The sequence below is a fragment of the Topomyia yanbarensis genome, chromosome 2 (assembly GCF_030247195.1).
Source record: "Topomyia yanbarensis strain Yona2022 chromosome 2, ASM3024719v1, whole genome shotgun sequence".
NCBI lineage: Eukaryota > Metazoa > Arthropoda > Insecta > Diptera > Culicidae > Topomyia > Topomyia yanbarensis.
Window position 1 is genome coordinate 279,773,987 of NC_080671.1, and position 27,282 is coordinate 279,801,268.

The window sequence follows — 27,282 nt, forward strand, 5'->3', positions numbered from 1 at the left end:
ACGGTTCGTTTTCGAGAGGTTTTTATTTGTTCTTTGGCATTAGGATTAGCGATAATAATTCAAATCAAGGATACTACTGGGAAGTCACCTTTAGAAAAAGTCGATGTCGAAGTAAAATTTGGAACTATGCACGCATGCACTTCAGAGATAGCGTGATATCCGGAGCTGCGATTTCATTTCAACCCTTTTTTGTGAAAATGGCGATACTTACAAATGTAAACATAAGGCTTTTTTCATACATGCGAATGAGGGCTTTGAAACGCAACCAATTAACCTAAAAGCTTTGATTCTACGATATTGCTTTCTTAAACTACAGCAAAAAATACAACGGGCGAAACTGTATTTTTGTTTGTTTATTTAAAGTTTCGCCCTCCACGCTCCATGCAAACAAACAGGGCGATACTTTTTTTGCTAGCAGTTTAGAAGCGAAACTGTCATTTTCGTATTTTTTTAGGATTATCAAGCTGTAAATAGTAACAATGATCGCTATTGAAAAAACCCGGACGAAATCGGTGGTGTAGAACTGTAGTTATTGTAAAAAAACGTAAGGACGATACTTCAATGCTGATAGGTGGGACCGAAAAAGTAAACAATCGCCAAAGGGTAAAGTATAAACTTCAAATCGATTAAAAAAAAAATGCGATTTTTTTGGCTCAGTACAATATATAACCCCTTTAGGAAAATTCAGTTTTCCCACCACAATTTAGATATTTTATTAACAGAGCATTAACAATAATTCGTAGCTATGTCTATTTTATGGGCCATTTTTTCGCTTCCCATTGATTTGATTTGAGATTTCTAGCACTGATGTTGTCCTATGCTGATTTGAGCGATTCTCTGAGTCCTGTCACTTTCCCATGTAGTATGTGTTATCAAAAACATCGCGAAGCATCAAGTTCTAAATGTTCTCAAACGATATAATATCCGAAGAGAGTGATAAGAGTTATAAGAAATGTCTCATCACACTGTTAGGTGGATTAAAAGCGTTTTTATAGTTAGATGCACTTGCACTTCACTATTTAACAGATACCGGTATTTCGATTACTACTTGTAATCTTCTTCAGTGTTTGTATCAGTCTATAGACTGATAAATTCAAGTTATAAAAAAGATTTATTCAAATCCGTGAAATGGGAACATAAATTAATGATGCTCACAAACAAAACCTTACATCTATCTTTAAATACCTGCTATCAAATCAAATGTTTGCAAGCGCGATAGAAAAATAACTGGTCATAAATCAAATGATTCGTAAACGAAGAAAGTATAACATATGTATCTTTATATATTCGGTGGTTTAATTAACATTAACTCTGAAATGTTTTATATTTGGGGTCCTAAAAAGAACGATTTTAAGGGAATCATTCAAATTAACTGTTTTGTATGTGGGGTCCTAAAAAGGACCATTGGTGGAATCCTGAAAAGGACTATTTGTGGGATACACAAACACGCGTGCTATGGAATGAAAAATACTAAACTAACTAAGGGCTTTTGGTTTAACAAAAATAACATGCAGAATGAAACAATTAGTCAGCTTCAAAAAAAGGTTTGCCATCTCTTCCAGCCGCACGTTACTTACATCAGATAAATATTTCGAAATGAAAAGAAACAACCTTTCTCTTCAGCATCTAATATGAAATACTGATAACTTGAAACGTGACATCGGCTTTTATCACTTTCGCACTGATGATGGAAGGACTGCCTTCATGCAGAATAACGAAAAAATATTTGCGGATTCTTTTTGGTACGGCTTTCGCTAGCTGGCAGTGTTTCCACATCCTCCAATTTTCTGAAACATTGCAGAATTTTGGATTATGTTTCCGTAAGACTATTTTTAATAAATCACAGGATCAACCTGGAAATGTATTTTAAGTAGCTGCACATTTTTGTATTGTTTCGGAAGGATAAATTTAAACAAATAACAGATTGTTGCAAATTTCAGATTGTCAATATACGCGCAAGCAACAAATAACGAATTTAAACTGCGCAATTGGATTATCGCTATCAATGATTGGAAAAATTCCAATTTGTTATTTATTGTTTGTTATTGTTGTAGCCCTTAAAAGGGCTTTTAATTTAACAATAATAACATGCAGTCAGCTTCAACTGAGGTTTGCCAACTCTTCCAGCCGCGCGCTAGTTACACGGATCACCCCCAGCGGTAGCAGTGATCAAATGCAGCACTCATCGCAGCGCATTGTCAATATGCATGATTGCTACTGCTGTTCTTTACGGCCCGATGTTTGAGGGGAGAATGAAGTCGCTCGAGGAATGATATTCTTTAAATAGTCGATGATGACGTCATTCATAGAAGAGTAGTGTGCTGGGTGCTCAAATCTGTCGTACGAGACGCTATAGGCATGATGTTACTTGTCTGGCAAAAGAGCAACAACTGATTCAAATAGGCACGCGGCACATTTATTTATAACTTTCGTGTTCGTTTGAATTACCAACCTGCTCTCTATGGACGGCTCTGCCGGGGATAGATTGACTGATGTATGGGAGTTTTCACGTTTTCGAGATCTGTTCATCTTTGCTTGTCAATAGTGTGATATTGAAATACAAAAATGGTCACGTCATTTCATGATTAGAATCATCAGTGCCTGGCGGCAATCATGGTATCTATTACCTACCATAGAAGAATGTGCTGATAGGAAACGCAGCAGCTGCTACGCTTACAACGTCAGAACACAAACTAACGAATTTTTCTTGTGTGCTCTCTTTTTATACCCGTCACAGTTCTTTCGATGAAAAAGAGGCAGTCCCAGCAACGCTTGCTTTTTGAGCGAATTGTACCAACCAATCATGGATCAGATAATTACTACTTTCATAAAATCCATTATTTCCGCTATTTTTAGTAATTGTACATACTACCGAATTGGATACAAAATTGTTGTACATATTTCCAATCAGATAGCGTAATAATATTATTTTTTCATTCAGTACAAATGCAGATATTCACGTTTAAAAAATCGGGTAAAATTCTGGCAGAAAATTTTGAAACGGGGCCCCTATATTGAAACGTTAGAAGTATTCTACTTCAAAAAAAATTAAAGGGTTGTGTACAGGACACGACCGCGGTGACATTAAAAATATAGCTTTTTTATCTATCACACATATCGACACACGTTCTTGTTCACTCGCCTGTTTTCATATGTTACAATTTGCTATATACCCTCCCCATTAAAACATAATTTATTGAAGGTCTTTTAACGGTAATCTATTAATTAATCAAGTATCTCACTAGGTGATTGGCATTATTTGGCTGATCCATCTAGTAAAAATAGGCTGGTCTGGTGTGATGAGGAAACCCACGCCCGCCAACGGAAATATACAGATTCTCCATAAAATATGAAATTTCATTTTCCATTTAAATTTTCAATAATGTACTAATGAACTTAAGTAAACAATCTTAAGTGTAAGTATTTCTTGATCGATTAGTGGTGGAAAAATGAAATTATGATAAATTACATTGTTATGCAACTTTCGCACTACCAGTTAAAACGGGTTTTTATGCTATCTTGGTGACATTTTTCTTGTTGCTAATTATTAAAACGTGTTATAACTCTGTAGTGTAAACATTGTATTATTAAACCAATTCTGCAGCGTTTTATGTTATATAGGTGTTTTATGTGGTAATAGGACTGACATAATTATATCTTCAGTACAGCGGTTTGTTTCATAATTTAAAAGATTTATTTTAAAATTTAAATTAGTATACCCAACCGTATTTGTTGTATACCTTAAAACGCAATTAGAACTGTGTTTTAAATACATAGGGTAGGACAGATGTTCTGACTGGTTAAACTGGGAAAACAATTTTAAGTCCAGTAACGCTTAAAACATGGCTTGAATTTGAATCGAAAAAGAACACCCGCTTCAACTGCTGCTGGGACGGTAAGTTCAGTTTTAAAATTTTCCGTTGTGTGCAGTACGAAACAAAAGTGTTTGAAATTAGAAAACAAAAAGTTCTGCTGGGAATGTGATTGTTTCCGATGTAATTACACTCAGATTTTTCACGCAGGGGATACAGGCCGTGTAAATGAAAACCGCGTAAATTTAAAAAAAAACGCGTTAATGAAAACCGCGTAAATTTCAAAATCCGCGTAAAAAACCTGAGTGTACTCTCCTATATAAAATATTACGCTGCTGAACAGTGCAATAACTACAGAAGCACGTTGTCAGATGCCTTACTGATAAAAAACATATAACCGAAATATGAAACATGAAAACCAATTGGCTCTTTACCCTACGCAGCTACAAAGCGCCGTAAACATGGATTAACAAGTTACAACGCACACGCATGCATAAAAATAAATATATTTTTTCAAACGCAACACTCTTAAGCAGCACACACCGTATTGAATTAAATCCAAACCACCCCGCCCACCCACTTTGCAAATCATTCTGTGACACCATGCTGGTACCCGACAAATCCGCACACGGCCACCGCTGCCGAAAATGCATAGCGTCTACCGCTTATTGTAGTGCCCAGACGCTGCAGTCATGATCTTACCCGTTCAACATAAGAACAAAAACTGATTCAAACGAGTACGCGTCACCTCTATTTATAAACTAACCGTATATGGTTTAGTCACTTAGGTGCGAGTGTGTGCAAATGCCAACGTTACCGAAAATCGATAGCGCTTATTGCATCGCCCGGAGACAACGTTGCTCGTGTGGGATAAGAGCAACAACTGATTTAAACGGACATGCGTTGCTTCTATTTATGACTTTTCGTGTTTCATTGAGCAACTAAGCTGCCCTCTTTTGACGGCTCTGTCTGAGAAATCTGCCTCACGAATGGTATTTTTCCCGTTTTTTGTGAACTTTTTAATTTTACCAATTTCCAAAAGTCTACTTTTATTGGGGAGATATTAAATTATTACCAATATTTAAGTTAGATGTTTCTGAATCGGTTGGTGTATGAATGATTAAAATCCATCTAGTAATATCGGAGTTATAAGCGTGCAAACCTTACATAGTTTCGTTACATGGGAGATAGTTTAGATTTTGGAATGACACCTAGCCCCAGATAGTGGAGTAAGACATTTTTTATGTCAAAAGTTTGTTCCTATGATTATTCGTATTGGGTTGCTTGACGAGAGCAGTTGGTGGGGGAAAGCCGGTATATTAGTTTTGGTTATGCCATTAGAAGCCGGACGGAAAGGAAAGGCTCATGCACGCCACGAGAACGAGCGAGAAAGCGATAGTAGTGCATATTAGCGAAAGCGTTACGTACATTTTGAACCTTAATAACTTTTCTTCTACTAAACGGATTGCCAATCTTGTTTCATAAATCGGAAGGAAAACGTTCAATGCTTGTTACCGATACGTTGTTTGCTATATAAAATTTGTTTAAATAGTTCAAAAACTACTTTAAATGAGAATCAACATTAATGATAAAACCTATAAATAGGGGTGTCGCAGCTTTTCTCAAAGCCAGACGTGTGTAAGACGCAGTGCATAACGGACGGACGTGGTGGTGAGAAGCTGCATCGGACGACCAATCAAATCGGCTACCACCGGAGAGAAGAAAAACGGTGGTGGCGGTGAGGAGGCCAAAAAGCTAAAGGCTAAGAAACGCAGTCACTGAAAAGGCGGTAGTAACTGCCACTAAAAATGCCACCAAAACATCGAAGGCTGCAAAGCGTACTCATTCGGTGTGAGCTGCGAAAGGGGAAAGATCGTATGTATGTACGCATTAAAAACAATCGTCGGCAAGGTTTGAATTGTTTCAAAAGATTGTTGTCTTGTATCAACATAGTTATCTACAAACCGTCCTTATTAGGACGAATGCAAAATGGAAAAAGAATTTAATTAGAAAGTTTCTTTTATTAACTAGTATTAAGTTTGCACTTGTTAATTCTGTACTTTTACCAGTGAATCATAAGAAAATGTTTTTCTAATCTACAAACCCGAAGGTTTTTGCAAATCCTTCCAAGAAAATCAGTGAATGTGGCAACTCTGCCACTAAGCGAAAGCTACACCAAAACGAATGATGAAAATATTTTCATTTATCGAACAAAAGGATGGCCTTCCATCTGCATTGTGAAGTCAATAAATAGGAACGCCTTGTTGCGAAACGTGCTCATTCGGTGTGAGCTGCGAAAGGGGAAAGATCGTATGTATGTATGTACGCAGTAAAAACAATCATCGGCAAGGTTTGAATTGTTTCAAAAGATTCTTGTTTTGTATCAACATAGTTATCTACAAAAAGTCCGTATTAGGACGAATGCAAAATGGAAAAGATTATAGTTACTATATTCATAGTTAGGCGGAGACACTGAGCGGAGCCAATTGAACACGTCAAATGGCGGAGCCAATCGAGCATGACGTCACATAACATGTTCTCTTTGGATGTATATGGAAAAGGTATTGTAATTATGGTCATAATTATTTTACTCTTTTCTTGTGTTATCGAGTGTAGAGAACCGAGAAGATCAAGATTTTTTTGTAACACAAAGAGATATTCGCACAAGTATGAAATCATATCAGCAGATCTTCGAATTGGTTTTCTATTCGTACATGTAAAGTTCGTACTCACGACGACAATGAAATCATTAAGCTAGAGCTTGAACATTTGCATGGGTTGCTAGTGTTTTCTTCCTGGAATAAGAGCTGCCAGTTTTCCGGCTTTTGTGTCCGCCTAACTCTATATATAGGAACTCTAGAAAAGATGGGTTGGTAATGTATATGACATAACAGGGGTGTGGTGACCACACTTCGAAGTTATTTCAAATCTTGCAAAGCATAAATTGACATAATTTCAATGATTGTTCCTATATGAATGAAATGACAGATTTTCAGGTCAACACGTCAATAACTTTGCAATTTATAGAACAATTTTATATTTCTAATTATCATAAAATAACTGTCATCTCTTCCAAACAACTTAACCCTCTGCTACCAACCCCGTGGTTTTGCGGGGTTAAGGATGTAAAATGTCCAATACACGATTTTATGTTGTTACCACCACTAAAACCGCTTCAAAACACTACCACCTGTCATACAAGTACATTGTCTGCTTGTTGAAATCATTATATGAAATGATATTTGCGTTTAAAATTGAAATTGTGAAAGAAATGAGAAAAATTTGGGGTATGTAATGCCCGGAACATGACCGGGGTATTGACGTAGGACAATTATTTTGTGTGAAAGTTTTCTGTACAACCTTAAAAGATCTTGACTAAAACGTGCATTCCTTAACTTTTATCGACATAAATTTACCGCAAACTACTAACTCTTATTGAGTATTGACAGATGCTTATTGACCTGTATTCAATGCGGAGAACTCGGTAATAAAATTGTTTTACTGAATAGATTAACGAACGGGATCCCCAGGAAAATTTCGCTGAGCCCGGTGAATCGAACTTAATACGTAAAATTTAGCCATTCGAAAGAGATACAAGCTGAATTTTAAGAATATGATCATCGCGGTTATGTCCCGGACATTACCCGCCCCTAGTTTTCCGGTAAGCGTGATTCATTTCTGTACGCTAGAAAAAAGATTCCGATGGTTGTTTCGAGAGATTTTAACATTGATATTTCAAAGCAAGAAAATATGAAATTTGTTCACTTCATGAATGAATGTCTCAACGAGCATAGAATCCAGCGCATCCCCTATCAACGCAGACCCCAACAACAAAGGTTCTTTTCAAACCACCATAATTATTATAAAGAATAACTTGAAACATTCCCACATATTTCATTGATTATCATTCGATTTGAATTACAAGTCAAACGAGTAGTCACGACACTCTAGTTCTAATTTTATTCGTCCTTGTAGCTCCCGACAAAACATTCGCGTAAGTAATTCTACTATTTTTATCAAAAACCTCGTCTTTATTTCCATCATCGTCTATTTCAATTAACATCGGTTCATCTTCTTTATTCGTCAAAATTTTTCGTTCTCTACTGGGATTCCCGTCAGATTCAGAATGAACCTTCCTATTACTAAAATTTCTCTTTCTGTCCATTCCAACTAATTCAATTTCACGCTTAACATTTCCATTAAAACAACTTTTCAAATCTTCCAACTTTTTGGCAACACTGTTTTCCAAGCTAGCCAACAGGGCTTGAAAATCGAAGCACTGAATAGAAGCAGGCATAGTTCATTCTCTCAAACACTCACGAGTGTATGCATGCTTACCACTGCTCTCAAAACCACCCATCGTGTGTAGTCTGTATTCGGCTATTTTTTAGCTTCGTGAATGTGTATATATGATGAATATATATTCCTTTGAAGCCATCTGCTGTGCAATGCTTCGCAGGCGCTATTGAGCCGTGAAGCAACATCATTCAGAGAATTTTTTTGCCGATAAGAGAGGCCTACTATACAGCTCAGTTCTCTCCCATTTTCATGAGATTGCGATGGTCTAGCAGAAAACATCCATCAGATTGTTATTCGCAAGGGGTACATTTCGCAAGCGATTTTATCCCTGATTTTGAACCTGTATGTATAACTTTACTTGGGTAATATCGGGTAATTTTAGGTCGCTGATTACAAATGAAGTCTCAATTGTTATAGTTGTAGTAGCGGGAGGAATGAGATAGGACTTAAAGTATGCTTTTTCTGGCGATTCAGAGTGCTAGGATGTTCAGTCAATTTACATATTTTAATGCAACATTTATGCAATATGTTCATTAATTTTCATTGCAAACTATTTCAAATTGAGTAAGTGACCATGGATCTCCGAGAGCGTTTTAAAAGCAAAATTGTTTCATAGTGTACATTATAACGGAGCAATATCTATTGAACAAATCGGACGGTTGACGGTGATATTGAAAATGTAACTTTTTTCAAGAGCGTGCAATTCGCCACAACTGTCACAACTTACAGACCAAAAAATATGAATTTTATCGTTGACGTAATTGCAAGCAAGAAAGAATTTAACAAACCGTAATTCACGAAATGACGAAATATAACCGTGCTCCGTTTAATTTTACATTAAACATATACATTACATTCACAATGACATAAAATTACATTTACTGCCATTCAGAACAAACGCTATATGTGGAGTAAAATTACGTGATTTACGAGATTCAACGTCGTGTAAAATTAAAATCAAACTTAATACAGGTAATCTTCGATACAACGTACCCTCGATACAACGTACCCTCGATATAGCGTCATTCGATATAACGTACATTTTTCCTCGATATAACGTACATATTTTTTAATTTATTTTTCAGGCCCAAATTTATCTTGAATTACGCATGTATTCCATATTTTAAGAATTCAGTATGTTATACAAAATATTAAAACGTACTAATTGGGCTTCTAATGAGCATGTTAGGAATTGGCTACTTCATTGAAGGTTACGAGACCGTTTGTTTTTTCAATTTCATTTGCGTATGATCGTGATTTATTAAAACCAACCATTTATCTCAATAAATAACCCAATATCAGTAGGGGAGCCCGAGGCTAGTTGGCGGTTGGGGTAAGTTGGCGGAATCCCTTTTTCTCCGTTTCTATTAGACATATAGCACAGCCTCTCGTTATGTACCTCAAGTTATGCGAGACCCATTATCCAATTTGTTTTGGTTGCAAAACATTTTGTATTGTGGAAGTTCTGGGCGATATTGTGTTTTCGAGCATACCTAGTAAATTTCCTAAATTTTAAACACTGTATTATTTAGGGTGATGGCGGTGCTGCTCGCGGGGCAAGTTTGCGGTTCTATTTACGATGCAAAAATTTTTATTTCTGGAATTCACTCCAAAGTAAGAAAATCTTTTTCTTGTGTATCTTGTCAATGCAGGAAACATTTACTTCGGCTAGTCACCTGAAGAATTTCGAAAATTTGCTATTGCTTGCTATAAAAATTTGCTATGGAGTACGCGTCAATGTCAATATTCCGGGATATTGAGACTGAAATATAATAGCAAATGTCGATTAATATACGGTTTTCTTGAAAAGACATTCAGCATGTTCCCAAAGGACCCATGAAGTATTTGATTCTTCATTTGATTGCTTATTTTATGGTGTATCTATACATATCGCCAACTTACCCTGGGGCCGGGGTAAGTTGGCGGTTTTTCCACGTAACATATTTTTGTCTCTAAAAATGGAGACAATGCATCAAACATTTTAAAAAAAATTCAGAGATGTTGCCAACAGTCTGCCTTTCCATGCCACGTGTTCTATTTTGCAAAATCTAGGTACATCAAAGAGGTAAAAAATGAAAAGTGAAAACACAGCCAACTAGCCCCGGTCTCCTCTAAGTTCTAACTGAAAACTAAAATTGATAATATTTGTGTGACCATTGTTGATTGGTTTCGGGGCTGCGGAATCTGATTCTCTGGGCCGAATGACAACGTTTAAATTCCACAGCATGCTATGCCACAAAAAGAATCAGAGGTCATATTTGTAGTTACACGGACAACTGTGCACGCTTCACGACCGGTTTGGGGTATTTAGGAAATCGGTTAGCGGACTGAAATATATCTTCAGAAATTTTCGAATCGTGGATACAAGTGGATCTTTATACTCTATTCTTATGATTAAAGTTCATAAATTGCTTTTATTGTATGAGGCGCAGGCGGTGGGAGCATTAAAATCACTTTACAAGCCCAGACAAAATAATAATTAATGATTTAATAATTAGGAAAGGAGTCAGAATAGAGAATATTTTCGGAGGCAGAGATAGCGTAGTTGGTAACACGATTGCCTTGTACGCAGCTCACCTAGGTTCAATTCCCAACCCCGCACATAGTGTTAGAGATTTTTCTAAAGAGATTTCTCCAACCCAACAAAGAGGCCAATGACCCGAAGGTTAAAACCTCTAAAATCAAAATAAAAAAGAATATTTTCAATAAATTTAATTCATATAAGCAAAAAAATGATTATGGCATCTTTTTTATGGATCTACTATAATTTTCTTATTAGAAAAGTTGTTTCGCACTGCTAGGTAGGTAAGATTTTCAAAATTAGTTACGCGTTATCAAAATTCTACAAAATAAAGTACCACGAACAACAATTCTTTGAACATTTTGCATGCTTCGATATAACGTACAATTCGATATAACGTACAATTTTTAAACCGAGATGTACGTTATATCGAAGTTTACCAGTAGTGAGTCATTTTCGATGCTCGTATATGTCGGAATCAGGAGACGTATATTTACATGATTTTTTCTAGGGGTGTAGAGCATGTTCAGCAGCGTTTTAAATTATTTACGAGTTTCATTGTAGAACTGAAACTGAAACAATCACATCCCTAGCAGAGCGTTTTGTTTTATAAATTCGAACAGCTTTCTTTAGAATTTAACCCTTAAATGCGCAACTTGTTAAAAGATCGTCTAAATTATTTTTTATTTCTATATCAATTTCAGCATTCTAAAACTACTTATTGTATAAGAAAAAAGTTGAAGATATAGATTTCACCACGTATATATGGCAATGTTGTTTTAAAACAACACTGCGCCTTTATCTGAAAGTTAAGTGCAAAAAATTAAAACAAGTATAAAATGAATAATTAATTTTTATTGACAGGATTTACCGTCAGGTTCATATCATTCATGATGATATTTAAAGAAACAATTGTTATTTCTTGTATTGCACAAAGAAACTTTACATTTTTGACAAAAGTTATACGTAAAACCTTTACAATTAGGGTACTTGCATCGGTTTTGCCTATTAGACCATAACGCCCAATGAGAAAATTGATCCAGTCGAACATCTTTAGTTGGTACTGCCTGGGCTGGGCCTTTGTGTTTCTTCATCTGGAGTTCCTTCGCTATACCAGAACCACTTGGTCTACCACGTTTTACTACATTCGATCCAATATTACACAGAGTGTCTGCCAGCTGCAGTCGGAACTCTCGTAGATTCAAAAATTTTGATTTATCCTCGAGCGAAACTTTCTTGTAGATTATCCACGAATTCACGACCGTCATATCTAGCAGGTGATTGAATAGTCGCCTTGTCCATTTGCGACTTTTTGCTGTTATGCGATAACGACCAATGAGGCTATCCATAAGATCCACTCCACCCATGTGAGCATTGTATTCTCTTACCGCTTTCGGACATTGTATAGATACTCTTTTATGTGTTTTTTTGTCATACCGAGTGATTGTACTAATTGGTTCCGCTCCAACGTATGTGGACAGTAAGTTGACTGGTTTATTATCTTTCCAAACTATTGCACTTACATCGATACCATCAACCGTAGTAAGACTCTCCTTGTAAAATCCTCTAGGATTATCCTTCTTCATTATGTCCTTTTTAGCTGGCAGTTCTACATTTTTTATTCGGTTCAGTCTTACTGTACCGAGAGCATGGATACCTTCCTTGGCCAGGTGTGTCAAAAGAGGAAGTGAAGTATAGAAATTGTCGAAGTACAAAATATGGTTTATATTGCGCGGCACGGCTCGGATCAGCCTTGTAACTACATTTGCGGTTTCGCCCATATTTGGCTCATGTGTTAGGAGATCTGGACGATTACCGCTACCAGTATAAACTTCGAATTCATGAGCAAATCCATCCATACTACAAAGGAGATACAGCTTAAATCCCCATTTATGTGGCTTATTCGGTAAATATTGTTTCATATAGTGGGCTATTTTCGTAGCACACATTTGTTCATCGATGGATAGCTTCTGCTCCATAGGTATGCTACCGAAACGTTCTCTAAGAGATTTTATAACCGGTCGTATTTTATAAAGTTTATCATGTTGCGGATGATCTTTAGGTAAGATTTTGTCATTATTGTTAAAATGGATAACAGAACCAATCTTAACGAATGTATTCTGCGGCATAGTTGTTCTAATTGGATCATATCCATATTTGTTGCACCAATACGACTTCATATTTGGAAATTTGGCAACGGAGCTGTATATCAATATACCCAAATACTTATTCAAATCGGTTATAGTAATGCTTACAGGATTAGAGATGTTTTTTTGAGCTGCATAAAAATTACTTTCTTCGACGATCATACCTTTCAAATCCGCTGTGAAGAAATACGAAAAAAAATCGTATGGTGTAACGCAATCCATCAACTCATCCGGTAAAGCGGAATCACCCAAGAAAGTGATCTTATTTTGATCGAAGATCATGTTACCGCTTCTCCAAATAGGTATCACTTTTGCTCTTTTGGAAACTGTAGACGCAAGTCTAGTTTGTTCATTCGCCCCGAATTCGTCCTCAGAATGCTCTTCTGGAATAGCTACGGCATCGTCATCATCAGATTCCAGGTCGGAGTCCTCGAGATCCTGTATGAGTTGATTACTTGATGTGTAGTATTGATGATCATCCTCGACATCTGAATCTGACTGCTCAAAACCATCCTCTGATTCATCAAGATCCTCCAAATACCGTTGAAGCTGTTTATTAACCCGCCGTGCCATATTTACCAGCGTGAAGAGCGAACATGCTGTAAGGGCGCAATGTAGTTTTAAAACAACAAACACAACTTTGATGAAAAAAACTTGTTTATCTTTTTTTTTCTACAAATCTGCACATTCCGTTGTAGATAGCGTACTTTCCAACAGTTTAATCATTTTACATTGATACTTACCAGAAAATGTTTGATAAAATGTTCCACTAAATCACCGCTAGTGAAGTTTATTGCGAGTGCTCACTTTAAGAAAGTTTGACAGTTAAAATATAAACAAAACATTTTGATACAGTGCTCCCAGTAGACATGTTTTCTCAATTGAAGCCTGGAATACTGTTCTAATGAAATATTTGTCGGAAAACAGAAACATTTCGTCATTTTGGGACATTTTTTCGTGATGTTGTTTTAAAACAACATTGCGCTTTTAAGGGTTAAAAACTGCTGTGCGACGCCGTTCTATTTGTTGTTGATTTTAAAACACGTTTAAATTGTGTTTTAAGTACATAGAGAGTATTAAGCACAGATACGTAGACCCGATGGACTGAGGAAAAACAAATTTGAATCCTACTGGAACGCTTAATACATGGCGAAACACGAACTTTAAACTAACTAGAACACCTGCAAAAATTGCTGCTGGGAGAAGAAAGTTCTAGTTTTAAAATTTTCAATTTTTCAAAATTATGAATCTAGAACTCAAACACTCCTGAACATGCCCTTGGCACTGTATTTTCAAATACATACATAGAGAAGCACAGATTCTTAGGCTGGATGAACTTGGGAAATTCTTTTTTGAGTCCAGTAAGACATGACGTGGCATGAATTTTAAACTGAAAAGAACACCCTCTCACTGTGTGCTACTGTGAAGAGTAAGTTTTAGTTTTAGAATTTTTAGTCAAAATTATGAATCTAGAACTGAGCAGCTCCAGAACTTGTCCTTACCTCGTTATTTGACTCGAAGTTGTTTTCCCCAATTCAACTAATTTAATTGTATGGGCTCAATACTCTTTGTATATTGAAAACACAGTTGTAAACGTGTTTCAGATGGGACAAAAAAGGGAAGCGTATACCAGTTTTAAAGTTCACAACAAAACTATTTGAGATATTAAATCAAAGCACTCTGCTGGAGATTTGATTGTGTCCGTTCCGGTTGCACTCAGGGATGCCATTATGACAGATTTATCTGGCACAGTCAGTGTTGGGGGCCATGCACTAATTACCTAAGGCTTTTTTAGAACTATTCAACCTCCCCCTCCCCCCTGATAAGAGTTCGTAAGATTTTGGTAAACTCCCCCTCCCCCTACGTAAGATCTTATCATGATTTTCGTAATTAAAAAAGCACATATAAAGCATTCAACTGTAATCATCAGCAGTAATTTTATTAGCATCTTAATTTTGCCCAGTAGAAATTTTAGAATAACTGCTGGGAGATATTCAGAAACTCCGATTTGGTTCACTACCTTGCGGAAGCGAAAATTTGAAAAAAGGATGTTGGCCTAATAACACGGTATCAACCCTAACTTGTAAGGCATATTGTGACTCCAGTTCCTGAACAAAATAATATACCATCAAAGGTCAAGAAATTGTTGTAACTGCTCCAACACCATCGACAATTAAGTTGCTCCTCACGCTACCAACAATCAACAAAATTCCATAACTAATTTAGGAATCATATCCTGCCGGAAAATACTTTAATTAGAGGTCCGCCCTTCCTTGACCATGAAGTACAATATATGCTCGTTTTGTGTAATATACATGTTCATGGCAGAAATAAGAAATAGTACCATTTTCTTATGAAAATAATATTTTTCTTATTGATTTCATTTTTCATACTTGTTTTATGATATTACGTAAGAAAGGACAAACCTTCCCTCCCCCTTAGATAAGAATTCGTAAGATATTTTGAAACTCCCCTCCCCCCATATTCTCTTACGTAATTGATGTATGGCCCTTTGTTTGCAATTTCTAGACAAAATGACAAACCTTCATTAAGGACGTGGCCGGCGTCGGTATTGATCAGCATGCAGGGATCAATACAGATTGTACAATGTGGCTCATCATGTTATTCACAAGCATGTTGTTCCAATGAACATTTTGCAACCAAATTTGGTTCTGGCCAATAACGGAGTAGCAACTACGGGTGATCTCTTATGCTTACGCTTAAAATGACAAGCCTTTCATTATGCCAGATTTTAAAAATTGAGTTAGATTTTCCCAAATTTAACAAAAAACCGATTGATGCATGTTCTATGAAGACTAAAATGTATGTCAAATTATTTACATTTGGCTTTACTACCAAGAATCTTTATAGATTAGCTTCGCAACTTTTGGAAAACAAATCAGAACTGAAACTGCTCTAACATAACTCTATCTCTCCGCCCACCAAATCTAAAAAAGCTGAATCCCTCTGGTACAAAGACTCGCCATCTCTAGCGTTTGTTTACCATTTATCTGACAGTGTAATTTCAATCGACAATTCAACTATCTAGGATTGAATCGTATAGCCATTAAAACCTTTCTAGATTCTCAAGCTCTTTGTATGCACGAACTCTCTCAACGTACAATATAATTCATTAATTCAACTTTAAAATAAATTAAATAATTATTTTTTGAAAAGAATCCTATGAATTTGTTTTTTCGTAGATATAAAGCATAATTTTAGCTATATTTTACATATTTTTTCTGCGCATCTGGTTCAAATGCTAGAACAGATTATGTTACACAATGAATGTTTACAGTGACCCGTTTTTATCAGCCCTCTGGTGTACGTTATGGGGAAATTGACAAAATCGGTACATATTTTTTCTTTCTTTTTAATAGCCCAAAGCTGTTAAAATATTTTTTTCTTTAGTCCCTAAATATGGTCTCATTATCCTTTCTTATTATTTAGTAGGAATTTCCTAAAGAGAGTTTCCCCGCGCAAAATTTTAAAAAAATGTTTTTGTTTTTGCATATTTTGTATATTTATGATAAAAAAAGTGCTCGAAAGGATTTACTCGGATTTGACTTGGTTCGTCTGCTAAAGTCCATCAAACGCCTTTTCATTAGGCTGACAAAGTCGGGAGCAAATTGGGGTTTGATAAAATTGGGTTTTCATTGTATTGGTAATTCATATAACGCATTACTTATTTTCTCTAAATCTCGCCTACTTTTTGAAATGGACCTATGTGCAAAAGAGAGCCTCTCTTTATTTACTTTCTCTTTCGATTATCACGGCTTTACCGTTAATCTTTCCAATAATGTTCCAGTACATATTGGAAGAGCATCATTTCGACTAGCATATTATGCAAAGAGTTAAGCAGCAAACGCAGGTGCGACCGTGTTATTTGCGGAAGAGAAAGTAAACAAAGAGAGGCTCTCATTTGCACATAGGACCTTTTCAATAAGTTTTCTTGAAATAATATAAACTCATCATTTGAAAAAAATCTCGCCGATCCGTAGGGGAACCCGGGGCTATTCGGACTTACCTAATCAAATCGTCCTTTTAGGTGGATAGATGTGTTTATCGGTCAAAGGTTCTAACTGTTAGTTTGAAACCTCAGCTACATTTCGGAGCCATAAAAATTGATTTGTACCACTCCATGGCAGCGCTAGGCGACGATTTGCAAAACTGTACGTTTTTCCATCCTTTTACGATGTAGGATTAATTCGGACCTAGGAGGCAATTCAAACCATCATTTTTTAATTTTTTTTGTAATGGAATCATGTTGACTTATATATCTTTTTTTGAAGAAACTCCTTAAGAAGCAAAAAGAATGTGTTAAAAAGTTGCTGCCGATTTGAGCATTGTGCATTATCTTTGCTGTGGCGTGCAATCGAGTGCGCCGATGCGAGCCGTTGAAGCTTCGTACGCTCATTTAGCATAAAAGTGGTAAGCGTTTTGAAAATATCTGCGTTTTCACCCAAAACAAAAATCATTTCATAAAATAGAAACCTTGAGCTTTCCATAACACTTGTTATTTTTTCACTTTAATTTGCTACTTCAATCACGATTTTGCCATTAATTTTTGTTTTGAGCATAGCAAAAAAATGAAACACGTATCTTCTTACTAAAAAAACTGCAGAATTTAAAAATTAATGTTTCAGAATGGCGCTTCCACGAATATCTACGACAGTCAAAAAATCTTACCATTTTCTGAGAAATCGAGAGGGACTCAACCACCCCACAGTGGGCAAAAAGCGACCCCCAGAGGCACTTAATTAGTCGCCGCGGGATTCCTATCATAATTTATATATGAAAAGTTGCGGAATTAGATAAGAAATCAAACGCACCTAGTTTGGTCCACTGCACGCATCTGTGGCCAGAGCTAGGGGGGTTTGAGTACCCGGAGAACTCCCGGTATTAGGCAAAAAGTGATTTCCAGAGGCACTAAATTAGTTGCCGCGGGATTTCTATAATAATTTATATATGAAAAGTTGCGGAATTTGATAAGAAATCAAATGCAACTGGTTTGGTCCACTGCATGCATCTGTGGCCAGAGTCACGGGGGTTTGAGTACCCGGAGTATTCCGATATTAGAGAAAAATGATTCTCACAGGCACTTAACTGATCGCCGCAGGTTTCGTATCATATTTTATATATGAAAAGTTGCGGAATTTGATAAGAAATCAAACGCAACTGGCTTGGTCCACTGCACGCGTCTGTGGCCACAGTTACGAGTGTTTGAGTACCCGGAGTATTCCGGTATTAGACAAAAAGTGATTCCCAGAGGCACTCAATCAGTCGCCGCCGGATTCCTATTATAATTTATATGTGAAAAGTTGCGGAATTTGATAAGAAATCAAATGCAACTGGTTTGGTCCACTGCACGCATCTGTGGCCAGAGTCACGGGGGTTTGAGTACTCGGAGTATTCCGGTATTAGACAAAAAGTGATTCCCAGAGGCACTCAATTAGTCGCCGCGGGATTCCTATCATAATTTATATATGAAAAGTTGCGGAATTTGATAAGAAATCAAACGCACCTAGTTTGGTCCACTGCACGCATCTTTGGCCAGAGCTAGGGGGGTTTGAGTACCCGGAGAACTCCCGGTATTAGGCAAAAAGTGATTTCCAGAGGCACTAAATTAGTTGCCGCGGGATTTCTATAATAATTTATATATGAAAAGTTGCGGAATTTAATAAGAAATCAAATGCAACTGGTTTGGTCCACTGCACGCATCTGTGGCCAGAGTCACGGGGGTTTGAGTACCCGGAGTATTCCGGTATTAGACAAAAATGATTCCCATAGGCACTTAACTGATCACCGCAGGTTTCGTATCATAATTTATACATGAAAAGTTGCGGAATTTGATAAGAAATCAAACGCAACTAGCTTGGTCCACTGCACGCATCTGTGGCCAGAGCTAGGGGGGTTTGAGTAACCGGAGAACTCCCGGTGTTAGGCAAAAAGTGATTTCCAGAGGCACTCAATTAGTCGCCGCGGGATTTCTATAATAATTTATATATGAAAAGTTGCGGAATTTGATAGGAAATCAAATGCAACTGGTTTGGTCCACTGCACGCATCTGTGGCCAGAGTCACGGGGGTTTGAGTACCCGGAGTATTCCGGTATTAGACAAAATGTGATTCCCAGAGGCACTTAACTGATCGCCGCAGGTTTCCTATCGTAATTTATATATGAAATGTTGCGGAATTTGATAAGAAATCAAACGCACCTAGTTTGGTCCACTGCACACATCTGTGGCCAGAGTCACGGGGGTTTGAGTACCTGGAGTATTCCGGTATTAGACAAAAAGTGATTCCCAGAGGCACTTAACTGATCGCCGCAGGTTTCCTATCGTAATTTATATATGAAAAGTTGCGGAATTCGATAAAAAATCAAACGCAAGTGGTTTGGTCCACTGTACGCATCTGTGGCCAGAGTCACGGGGGTTTGAGTACCCGGAGTATTCCGGTTTTAGACAAAATGTGATTCCCAGAGGCACTCAATCAGTCGCCGCCGGATTCCTATTATAATTTATATGTCAAAAGTTGCGGAATTTGATAAGAAATCAAATGCAACTGGTTTGGTCCACTGCACGCATCTGTGGCCAGAGTCACGGGGGTTTGAGTACCCGGAGTATTCCGGTATTAGACAAAAAGTGATTCCCAGAGGCACTTAACTGATCGCCGCAGGTTTCCTATCGTAATTTATATATGAAAAGTTGCGGAATTTGATAAGAAATCAAACGCACCTAGTTTGGTCCACTGCACGCATCTGTGGCCAGAGTCACGGGGGTTTGAGTACCCGGAGTATTCCGGTATTAGACAAAAAGTGATTCCCAGAGGCACTTAACTGATCGCCGCAGGTTTCCTATCGTAATTTATATATGAAAAGTTGCGGAATTTGATAAGAAATCAAACGCAACTGGTTTGTTTTACTGCTTGCATCTGTGGCCAGAGTCACGGGGGTTTGAGTGCCCGGAGTATTCCGGTATTAGACAAAAAGTGATTCCCAGAGGCACTCAATTAGTCGCCGCGGGATTTCTATCATAATTTATATATAAAAAGTTGCGGAATTTGATAAGAAATCAAACGCAATTGGTTTGGTCTACTGCACGCATCTGTGGCCAGAGTCACGAGGGATTGAGTACCCGGAGTATTCCGGTATTAGATAAAAAGTGATTCCCAGAGGCACTTAATTAGTCGTCGCGGGATTCCTATCATACATTATAAATGAAAAGTTGCGGAATTTAATAAGAAATCAAACGCAATTGGTTTGGTCCACTGCACGCATCTGTGGCCAAAGTTACGAGTGTTTGAGTACCCGGAGTATTCCGGTATTAGACAAAAAGTGATTCCCAGAGGCACTCAATTAGTTGCCGCGGGATTCCTATTATGATTTATATATGAAAAGTTGCGGAATTTGATAAGAAATCTAACGCAACTGATCCACTGCACGCATCTGTGACCAGAGTCAAAGGGGTTTTAGTATCTGAAGAATTCCTGGTATTAGGGTAAAGTAGTAAAACTGCCAAAATATTCGACTTTATTCGTTTTCATTTTAGTTTTGGGGATGTTATTTATGAAATTTAGGGGAATGTGGTAATAGGAGAGTGTAGTGTATTTGGGTATCTTCGTGAGGAATGAACTAAATTTGGAGTAAGTTGATTTCTTTTCCGATAGAATTCAATAAAAAAGTATTTGTTCGCCTCTATTTTCCATGAGGGCAGTAGTAAGGTTTTTACACATAAAGGTGTCTCAGAAAAAAAATTTTGGCTATTTTTTTTTCTGAAAATGAAGCCATATTCTATTATAGACATCACGCTTCGGTAATTATAATAACGTGACATTGATCGTCGGGGTGATTTTGATCACTCGAAACTTTTTTCGTAGATTACATATTTAGCTAGAATAGTCTACCTAATCATTCAAATTTGTAATGAGTTTTACTATAAAGTAGTGATTTATTATACTTTTTGAGTACATTATTCGATTTATTAGTACAAAGTATGCAAAAATCTTAACTTTTACTTTATCTTATTTTGACGAAGCTTCTAAAAGCATCTATTTTTTGTACAACAAATAAATCTTAGATTTTAGCTAGAATAGTAAATTCCAAACGAGTTTTTATTTTTCTTTGGTATCGGATGTGTTAAATCGATTTTTGAGAGCTTGCTTAATTTTAGAAAAATGTTTTGTAAAACTAGTTAGCAACTATTTCAAATTATTTCAAGCTAAAATTCTCAAATTTTTTTATGTGCAATACTCCAATATGTTAAAATGGATGAAAATCTTTGTTAATTGATAAACCGCTGAAATAAAACAAATTTAGCAGTTAAATAAGTTTTTAGATACTTTTATTCTAGTTAGACCCGATTTACACGAATTTTGGTCATTTGAATTTTACAGTATAGTGAAATGCTGTATACAATGCCAATTAACATCTATTTAACAATGGGTATCGATTTAAAATTAGTTTAAACAAACATTTGAATGAAAAACATTGACATCAAGAACTTAATGTGGGTGAATATACAGGTTATCAAAGCCACCCCGGAATATGAAAACGGACTTCAAATTTTAAGGTTTTTTGAAAAAATAGTAGTAAGCAGAGAATTTCAGGTGAAACCATCCAATCATGTACTTCGTACATAAGTACATGGTTTAAAAATATTAAACTTGAAAAAATGTATATGTAATGATTACTTCGAAAAGTGATCAATGTCACCCCGGGTTACGGTACTATCGGAAAAGAAATTAAATTACTCAAAATTTAGATTGTTTTTCACCAAGATTGTTAACACCTAGAAACTGAAATAAAAACGAACAAAGTCGTATATTTTGGCAGTTTTACTACTTTACTCTAATACCAGAAATTCTTCGGATACTAAAATTCCCGTGACTCTGGCCACAAATGTGTGCAGTAGACCAAACCAGTTGCGTTTGATTTCTTATCAAATTCCGCAACTTTTCATATATAAATCATGATATAAATCCCGCGGCGACAAATTGAGTGCCTCTGGGAATCACATTTTGTCTAATACCGGAATACTCCGGGTACTCAAACACTCGTGACTTTGGCCACAGATGCGTGCAATGAACCGAACCAATTGCGTTTGATTTCTTATCAAATTCCGCAATTTTTCATATATAAATTATGATAGAAATCCCGCGGCGACTAATTGAGTGCCTCTAGGAATCACTTTTGGTCAAATACCGGAATACTCTGATTACAAAAAACCCCGTGACTCTGGTCGCAGATGCGTGCAGTGGACCAAACCAGTTGCGTTTGATTTTTTATCAAATTCCGCAACTTTTCATGTATAAATTATGATAGGAATATCGCGGTGACTAATTAAGTGCCTCTGGGAATCACTTTTTGTCTAATACCGGAATACTCCGGGTACTCAAACCCCCGTGACTCTGGCCACAGATGCGTGCAGTGGACCAAACTAGGTGCGTTTGATTTCTTATCAAATTCCGCAACATTTCATATATAAATTATGATAGGAATCCCGCGGCGACTAATTGAGTGCCTCTGGGAATCACTTTTTGTCTAATACCGGAATACTCCGGGTACTCAAACCCCCGTGACTCTGGCCACAGATGCGTGCAGTGGACCAAACTAGGTGCGTTTGATTTCTTATCAAATGCCACAACTTTTCATATATAAATTACGATAGGAAACCTGCGGCGATCAGTTAAGTGCCTCTGTGAATCACTTTTTGTCTAATACCGGAATACTCCGGGTACTCAAACCCCCGTGACTCTGGCCACAGATGCGTGCAGTGGACCAAACCAGTTGCATTTGATTTCTTATCAAATTCCGCAACTTTTCATATATAAATTATTATAGAAATCCCGCGGCAACTAATTTAGTGCCTCTGGAAATCACTTTTTGCCTAATACCGGGATTTCTCCGGGTACTCAAACCCCCCTAGCTCTGGCCAAATATGCGTGCAGTGGACCAAACTAGGTGCGTTTGATTTCTTATCAAATTCCGCAACTTTTCATATATAAATTATGATAGAAATCCCGCGGCGACTAATTGAGTGCCTCTGGGAATCACTTTTTGTCTAATACCGGAATACTCCGGGTACTCAAACCCCCGTGACTCTGGCCACAGATGCGTGCAGTGGACCAAACCAGTTGCATTTGATTTCTTATCAAATTCCGCAACTTTTGACATATAAATTATAATAGGAATCCGGCGGCGACTGATTGAGTGCCTCTGGGAATCACTTTTTGTCTAATACCGGAACACTCTGATTACAAAAATCCCCGTGACTCTGGTCGCAGATGCGTGCAGTGGACCAAACCAGTTGCGTTTGATTTTTTATCAAATTCCGCAACTTTTCATGTATAAATTATGATAGGAATATCGCGGTGACTAATTAAGTGCCTCTGGGAATCACTTTTTGTCTAATACCGGAATACTCCGGGTACTCAAACCCCCGTGACTCTGGCCACAGATGCGTGCAGTGGACCAAACTAGGTGCGTTTGATTTCTTATCAAATTCCGCAACTTTTCATATATAAATTATGATAGGAATCCCGCGGCGACTAATTGAGTGCCTCTGGGAATCACTTTTTGTCTAATACCGGAATACTCCAGGTACTCAAACACTCGTAACTGTGGCCACAGATGCGTGCAGTGGACCAAACCAGTTGCGTTTGATTTCTTATCAAATTCCGCAACTTTTCATATATAAATTATGATACGAAACCTGCGGCGATCAGTTAAGTGCCTGTGGGAATCATTTTTCTCTAATATCGGAATACTCCGGGTACTCAAACCCCCGTGACTCTGACCACAGATGCGTGCAGTGGACCAAACCAGTTGCATTTGATTTCTTATCAAATTCCGCAACTTTTAATATATATATTTTTATAGAAATCCCGCGGCAACTAATTTAGTGCCTCTGGAAATCACTTTTTGCCTAATACCGGGAGTTCTCCGGGTACTCAAACCCCCCTAGCTCTGGCCAAAGATGCGTGCAGTGGACCAAACTAGGTGCGTTTGATTTCTTATCAAATTACGCAACTTCTAATATATAAATTATGATAGGAATCCCGCGGCGACTAATTGAGTGCCTCTGGGAATCACTTTTTGTCTAATACCAGAATACTCCGGGTACTCAAACCCCCGTGACTCTGGCCACAGACGCGTGCAGTGGGCCAAACTAGGTGCGTTTGATTTCTTATCAAATTCCGCAACTTTTCATATATAAATTATGATAGGAATCCCGCGGCGACTAATTAAGTGCCTCTGGGGGTCGCTTTTTGCCCACTGTGCACCCCCACGTTCTTAATGGCACCGGCACCAGGTTCCTTTATTCATTATATTTTCTATAAATGCCCTATGCAAGATTTCGGATCGAAAGCGTGATGGCGAGCGCACGATGGCCTTTGCACTCAGCGGGGAGGCAGGTGTAAATGTGGCATCTGAGTTCGTAAACGGTTTGTCTATGCGCGGGTAATGCCACCAATGCCGAAGGTCCAATGCTTCTACCGCTTCGTGTATCGCCCGGACGCGCCAAAATTCTGCTCTTGTACGTAAATGATAAGTACCTATATGCCGAACGCTTTTCATTCCCGTATTTTCACCAATCAAAGTGGTAAAAAATGTTTGCTTCATCTCGTGTAGTACGGCGTGAAGCAGCATGCATCATTCTCATTATAAATTAACGATAATGAAGCATTCGTCGTATACCAGTTCAACGTGCAAGTGTATTCATGAAGAGTGTCATCGGACAGCGCAGATTCGATGCAAGAGAGACGCAACTTTTCAGTTTTGAGAATGTTTATTTCGTCATGCATCTGTTTTGGGGAAGGCATGGGTTTCCTCTCGCCGGGAGGGTAAGTTCATTCAAGTACTCAGCTTTCTCACGTTTAGCTGTTTGCGCCAGGCATAGGTTCTCACTTACGCATGAGAATGAGTGCTCTCGTGCAAGGGGGAAATCGCTATATTCGTTCATTTGAAGCTTCACAATCCAAGCCCTGCTAGCCAATTTACTCTCGAGAGAGTTGTTGAAAGACCTGATCAGTTTTTCTATTCCGTTTTCTACTGCGATGTTTATCTGTGCATCGATGTTTTTTCGGGCATCAGTCAGTGATTCACGTGATTCAGAAATGGAAGCGAATTGTTCCATCTTCTTATCCAATTCAATGATTATCGAACTGACACCCTGCACACCAGAAGGCTGGCCTGATAAACATTTCGCACACTTGTAGCAAAGACTTGCATTATGAGCCACCCAATTTACCATGGCCTTTGTTAACCCGGAACATTTTTGATGGTATTTATCGCCGCAAAAAAGGCATAGTACAAGACCTTCGGCGAGACTCACCGTGCCCGTACACTTTGCACACAGGCCACTAATTATAGACAAATTCTAGGTTAGGTTTTCAAAAGGCCGTATTGACATTTTTCTCGAACAGAGATATATGAGTTCAAAGTTTTGCGACCACACTTTTAAATCCTATTTAGGAACAAAATTGTTTTGAATGATAATAAACACATTTAACATTTTATTTGCTCATGTGCTTCGATTGTGTAATACCACTGAAAGCAAATTATAGTGTTTACTACGAGTTTAAAACAAAACTTGACAATACGACCTTTTGCTGTCAATACGACATTTCTCTAACTTACGATACGTCCTCTTTTCTGTGAACATTTCACATACGTCGTAGCATTTAGGACTGTTTTCTGTTCACCAGATCTCATACGACTATTGAAAAATTTAATTTAATCTGTAATTAAAATGAAAAAGCGCTTGAAGTTGAATTAACTCTGGCAACCATTATTCATTGTTCAACTACTCCCCGGGAGAGCGCACGTGATATTTCATCGACTTTATAAAGAAAGAGGGGAAATCGATATAAGACTAGAACGACGAATTGTCAATAATTTTTTCCCCTCTCTTTTTACCCATACACGCGATGTAAACATTGGCAAAACGTCGAAAGGACGTTTTCTTGTGTTTATTTATTTTTGTCGATACGACATAGGATAATTCTTTTGCGATTTCGCGAGTTTTTTGGCTGTCTGCGGTGATTTTACTTTGAAGGAAGGTTGTTCTCGTTGAGTGATATGGTAAGTTGTTATAGCATTACATGTCACGTATTGTGAACTAATAATAAAGTACATTACCGTCGATAGTGTTACGAATCGATGGATGAACTTTATGACAATGCACTGAAGAACAACTGAAGCTCCTCGATCTGGTGACAGGATTTCGATTCCTGCATCTATGAATCGGGCCGTATGTTCACTGGCGGGTTCAACTGGAATCTCGACTGTCGGGTAATATACTCTATATAACTGAATTAATGTGCTTGTGTTTAATATTCGAATCCTTGCAGAATTAAAATCTTCATGCGAAGTGATGTCCGGAAAAACTCTCACGAAAATAGTATTTACTGACATTACCAAATAGTAACTAGGACTGTTGAAGAACAGCAAAGACGATTACGCAAGAAGCAAAATACGAAGTCAAACCACTTTGATCAGTCCTATTGACCGCTACAGGGAGGAAAGGAAGGACTAAAAATGTTCAGTGCCAGTATCCTTGAACAAATTCTAGACACCGATCCTCACGAATACCTCCTAGATCGAACTTGTGTCAAATTCGAGTCTTACGAGAAAGAGTGTCACCACAGCTGCTGTCCATCAATATGATAACGAAAATAAACTGTTCGATTCGTTAGTCTAACAGACATTTGAAGCCGTTGTGTATCTTGCTGTCGGGACAATGGCTTTTTTATTTCGAAAGTCCGCTAATAACGTGAAGATATAAGTGATGGACAGATTGACAGCTCTGTTCTCAATTGTTGACAACCAGACGGAATCCCTGCGGTGCTCTATCTTTTTGCCTTTCTCATATAAAGAAAGGCTATGCAATCACTGTAAAAATCGACTTTTTAACGGAGGCCCGGAGGGCCGAGTGTCATACACGATTCGATTCAGTTCGTCGAGATCGGCAAATGTCTGTGTGTGTATGTATGTGTGTGTGTGTATGTGTGTGTGTGTCATTTAAACTCACACAATTTTCTCAGAGATGGCTGAACCGATTTTCGCAAACTTAGTTTCATATGAAAGGTATAACGCTCCCATAAGCTGCTATTGAATTTTTAGTTGATCCGACTTCCGGTTCCGGAGTTACGGGTTGAAGAGTGCGGTCACACAGCAAATTCCCATATGAACTGGTATCACCATGATGTTCAAATGATGTAAAACATATTAAAATTGATGTAACATTACTCTAGTTTGAGGGTCTGGATAACTAATGATCAATCAAAGCAGCTTTGACCACATTGGCTACCTATGACAGCTCATGACGCCCCCGGGGAACCCGCCAAGTTCCTAAGCTAATATCACACCCATTCCCCAACGAATTCTCTACCGATTTTTACAAACTTGATTTCAAATGAAAGATACAGTAATACCGTTGACTGCTGCTGAATTTCATTCTGTTCTGACTCTTGCTTCCGGAGTTACAGGGGTGTTAGTAAGG

General features: G+C 37.7%; 1 protein-coding gene and 1 long non-coding RNA gene across 2 annotated transcripts; one reads left to right on the forward strand and one right to left on the reverse strand.

Moving 5' to 3' along the window:
• Positions 1-11,613: 11,613 nt before the first annotated feature.
• LOC131680372 (piggyBac transposable element-derived protein 3-like) lies at positions 11,614-13,352 on the reverse strand. Its single transcript, XM_058961088.1, has 2 exons — positions 11,682-13,352; positions 11,614-11,637 (listed from the first exon to the last, which is right to left on the reverse strand). The coding sequence occupies exons 1-2, from the start codon at positions 13,350-13,352 to the stop codon at positions 11,614-11,616; spliced, it is 1,695 nt and encodes a 564-aa protein (XP_058817071.1).
• Positions 13,353-25,730: 12,378 nt separating this feature from the next.
• On the forward strand, positions 25,731-26,432 carry LOC131678604 (uncharacterized). The gene is made up of 3 exons (XR_009303689.1): positions 25,731-25,862; positions 25,929-26,072; positions 26,132-26,432. It is a non-coding gene; the product is annotated as an uncharacterized LOC131678604 (long non-coding RNA).
• Positions 26,433-27,282: the final 850 nt, after the last annotated feature.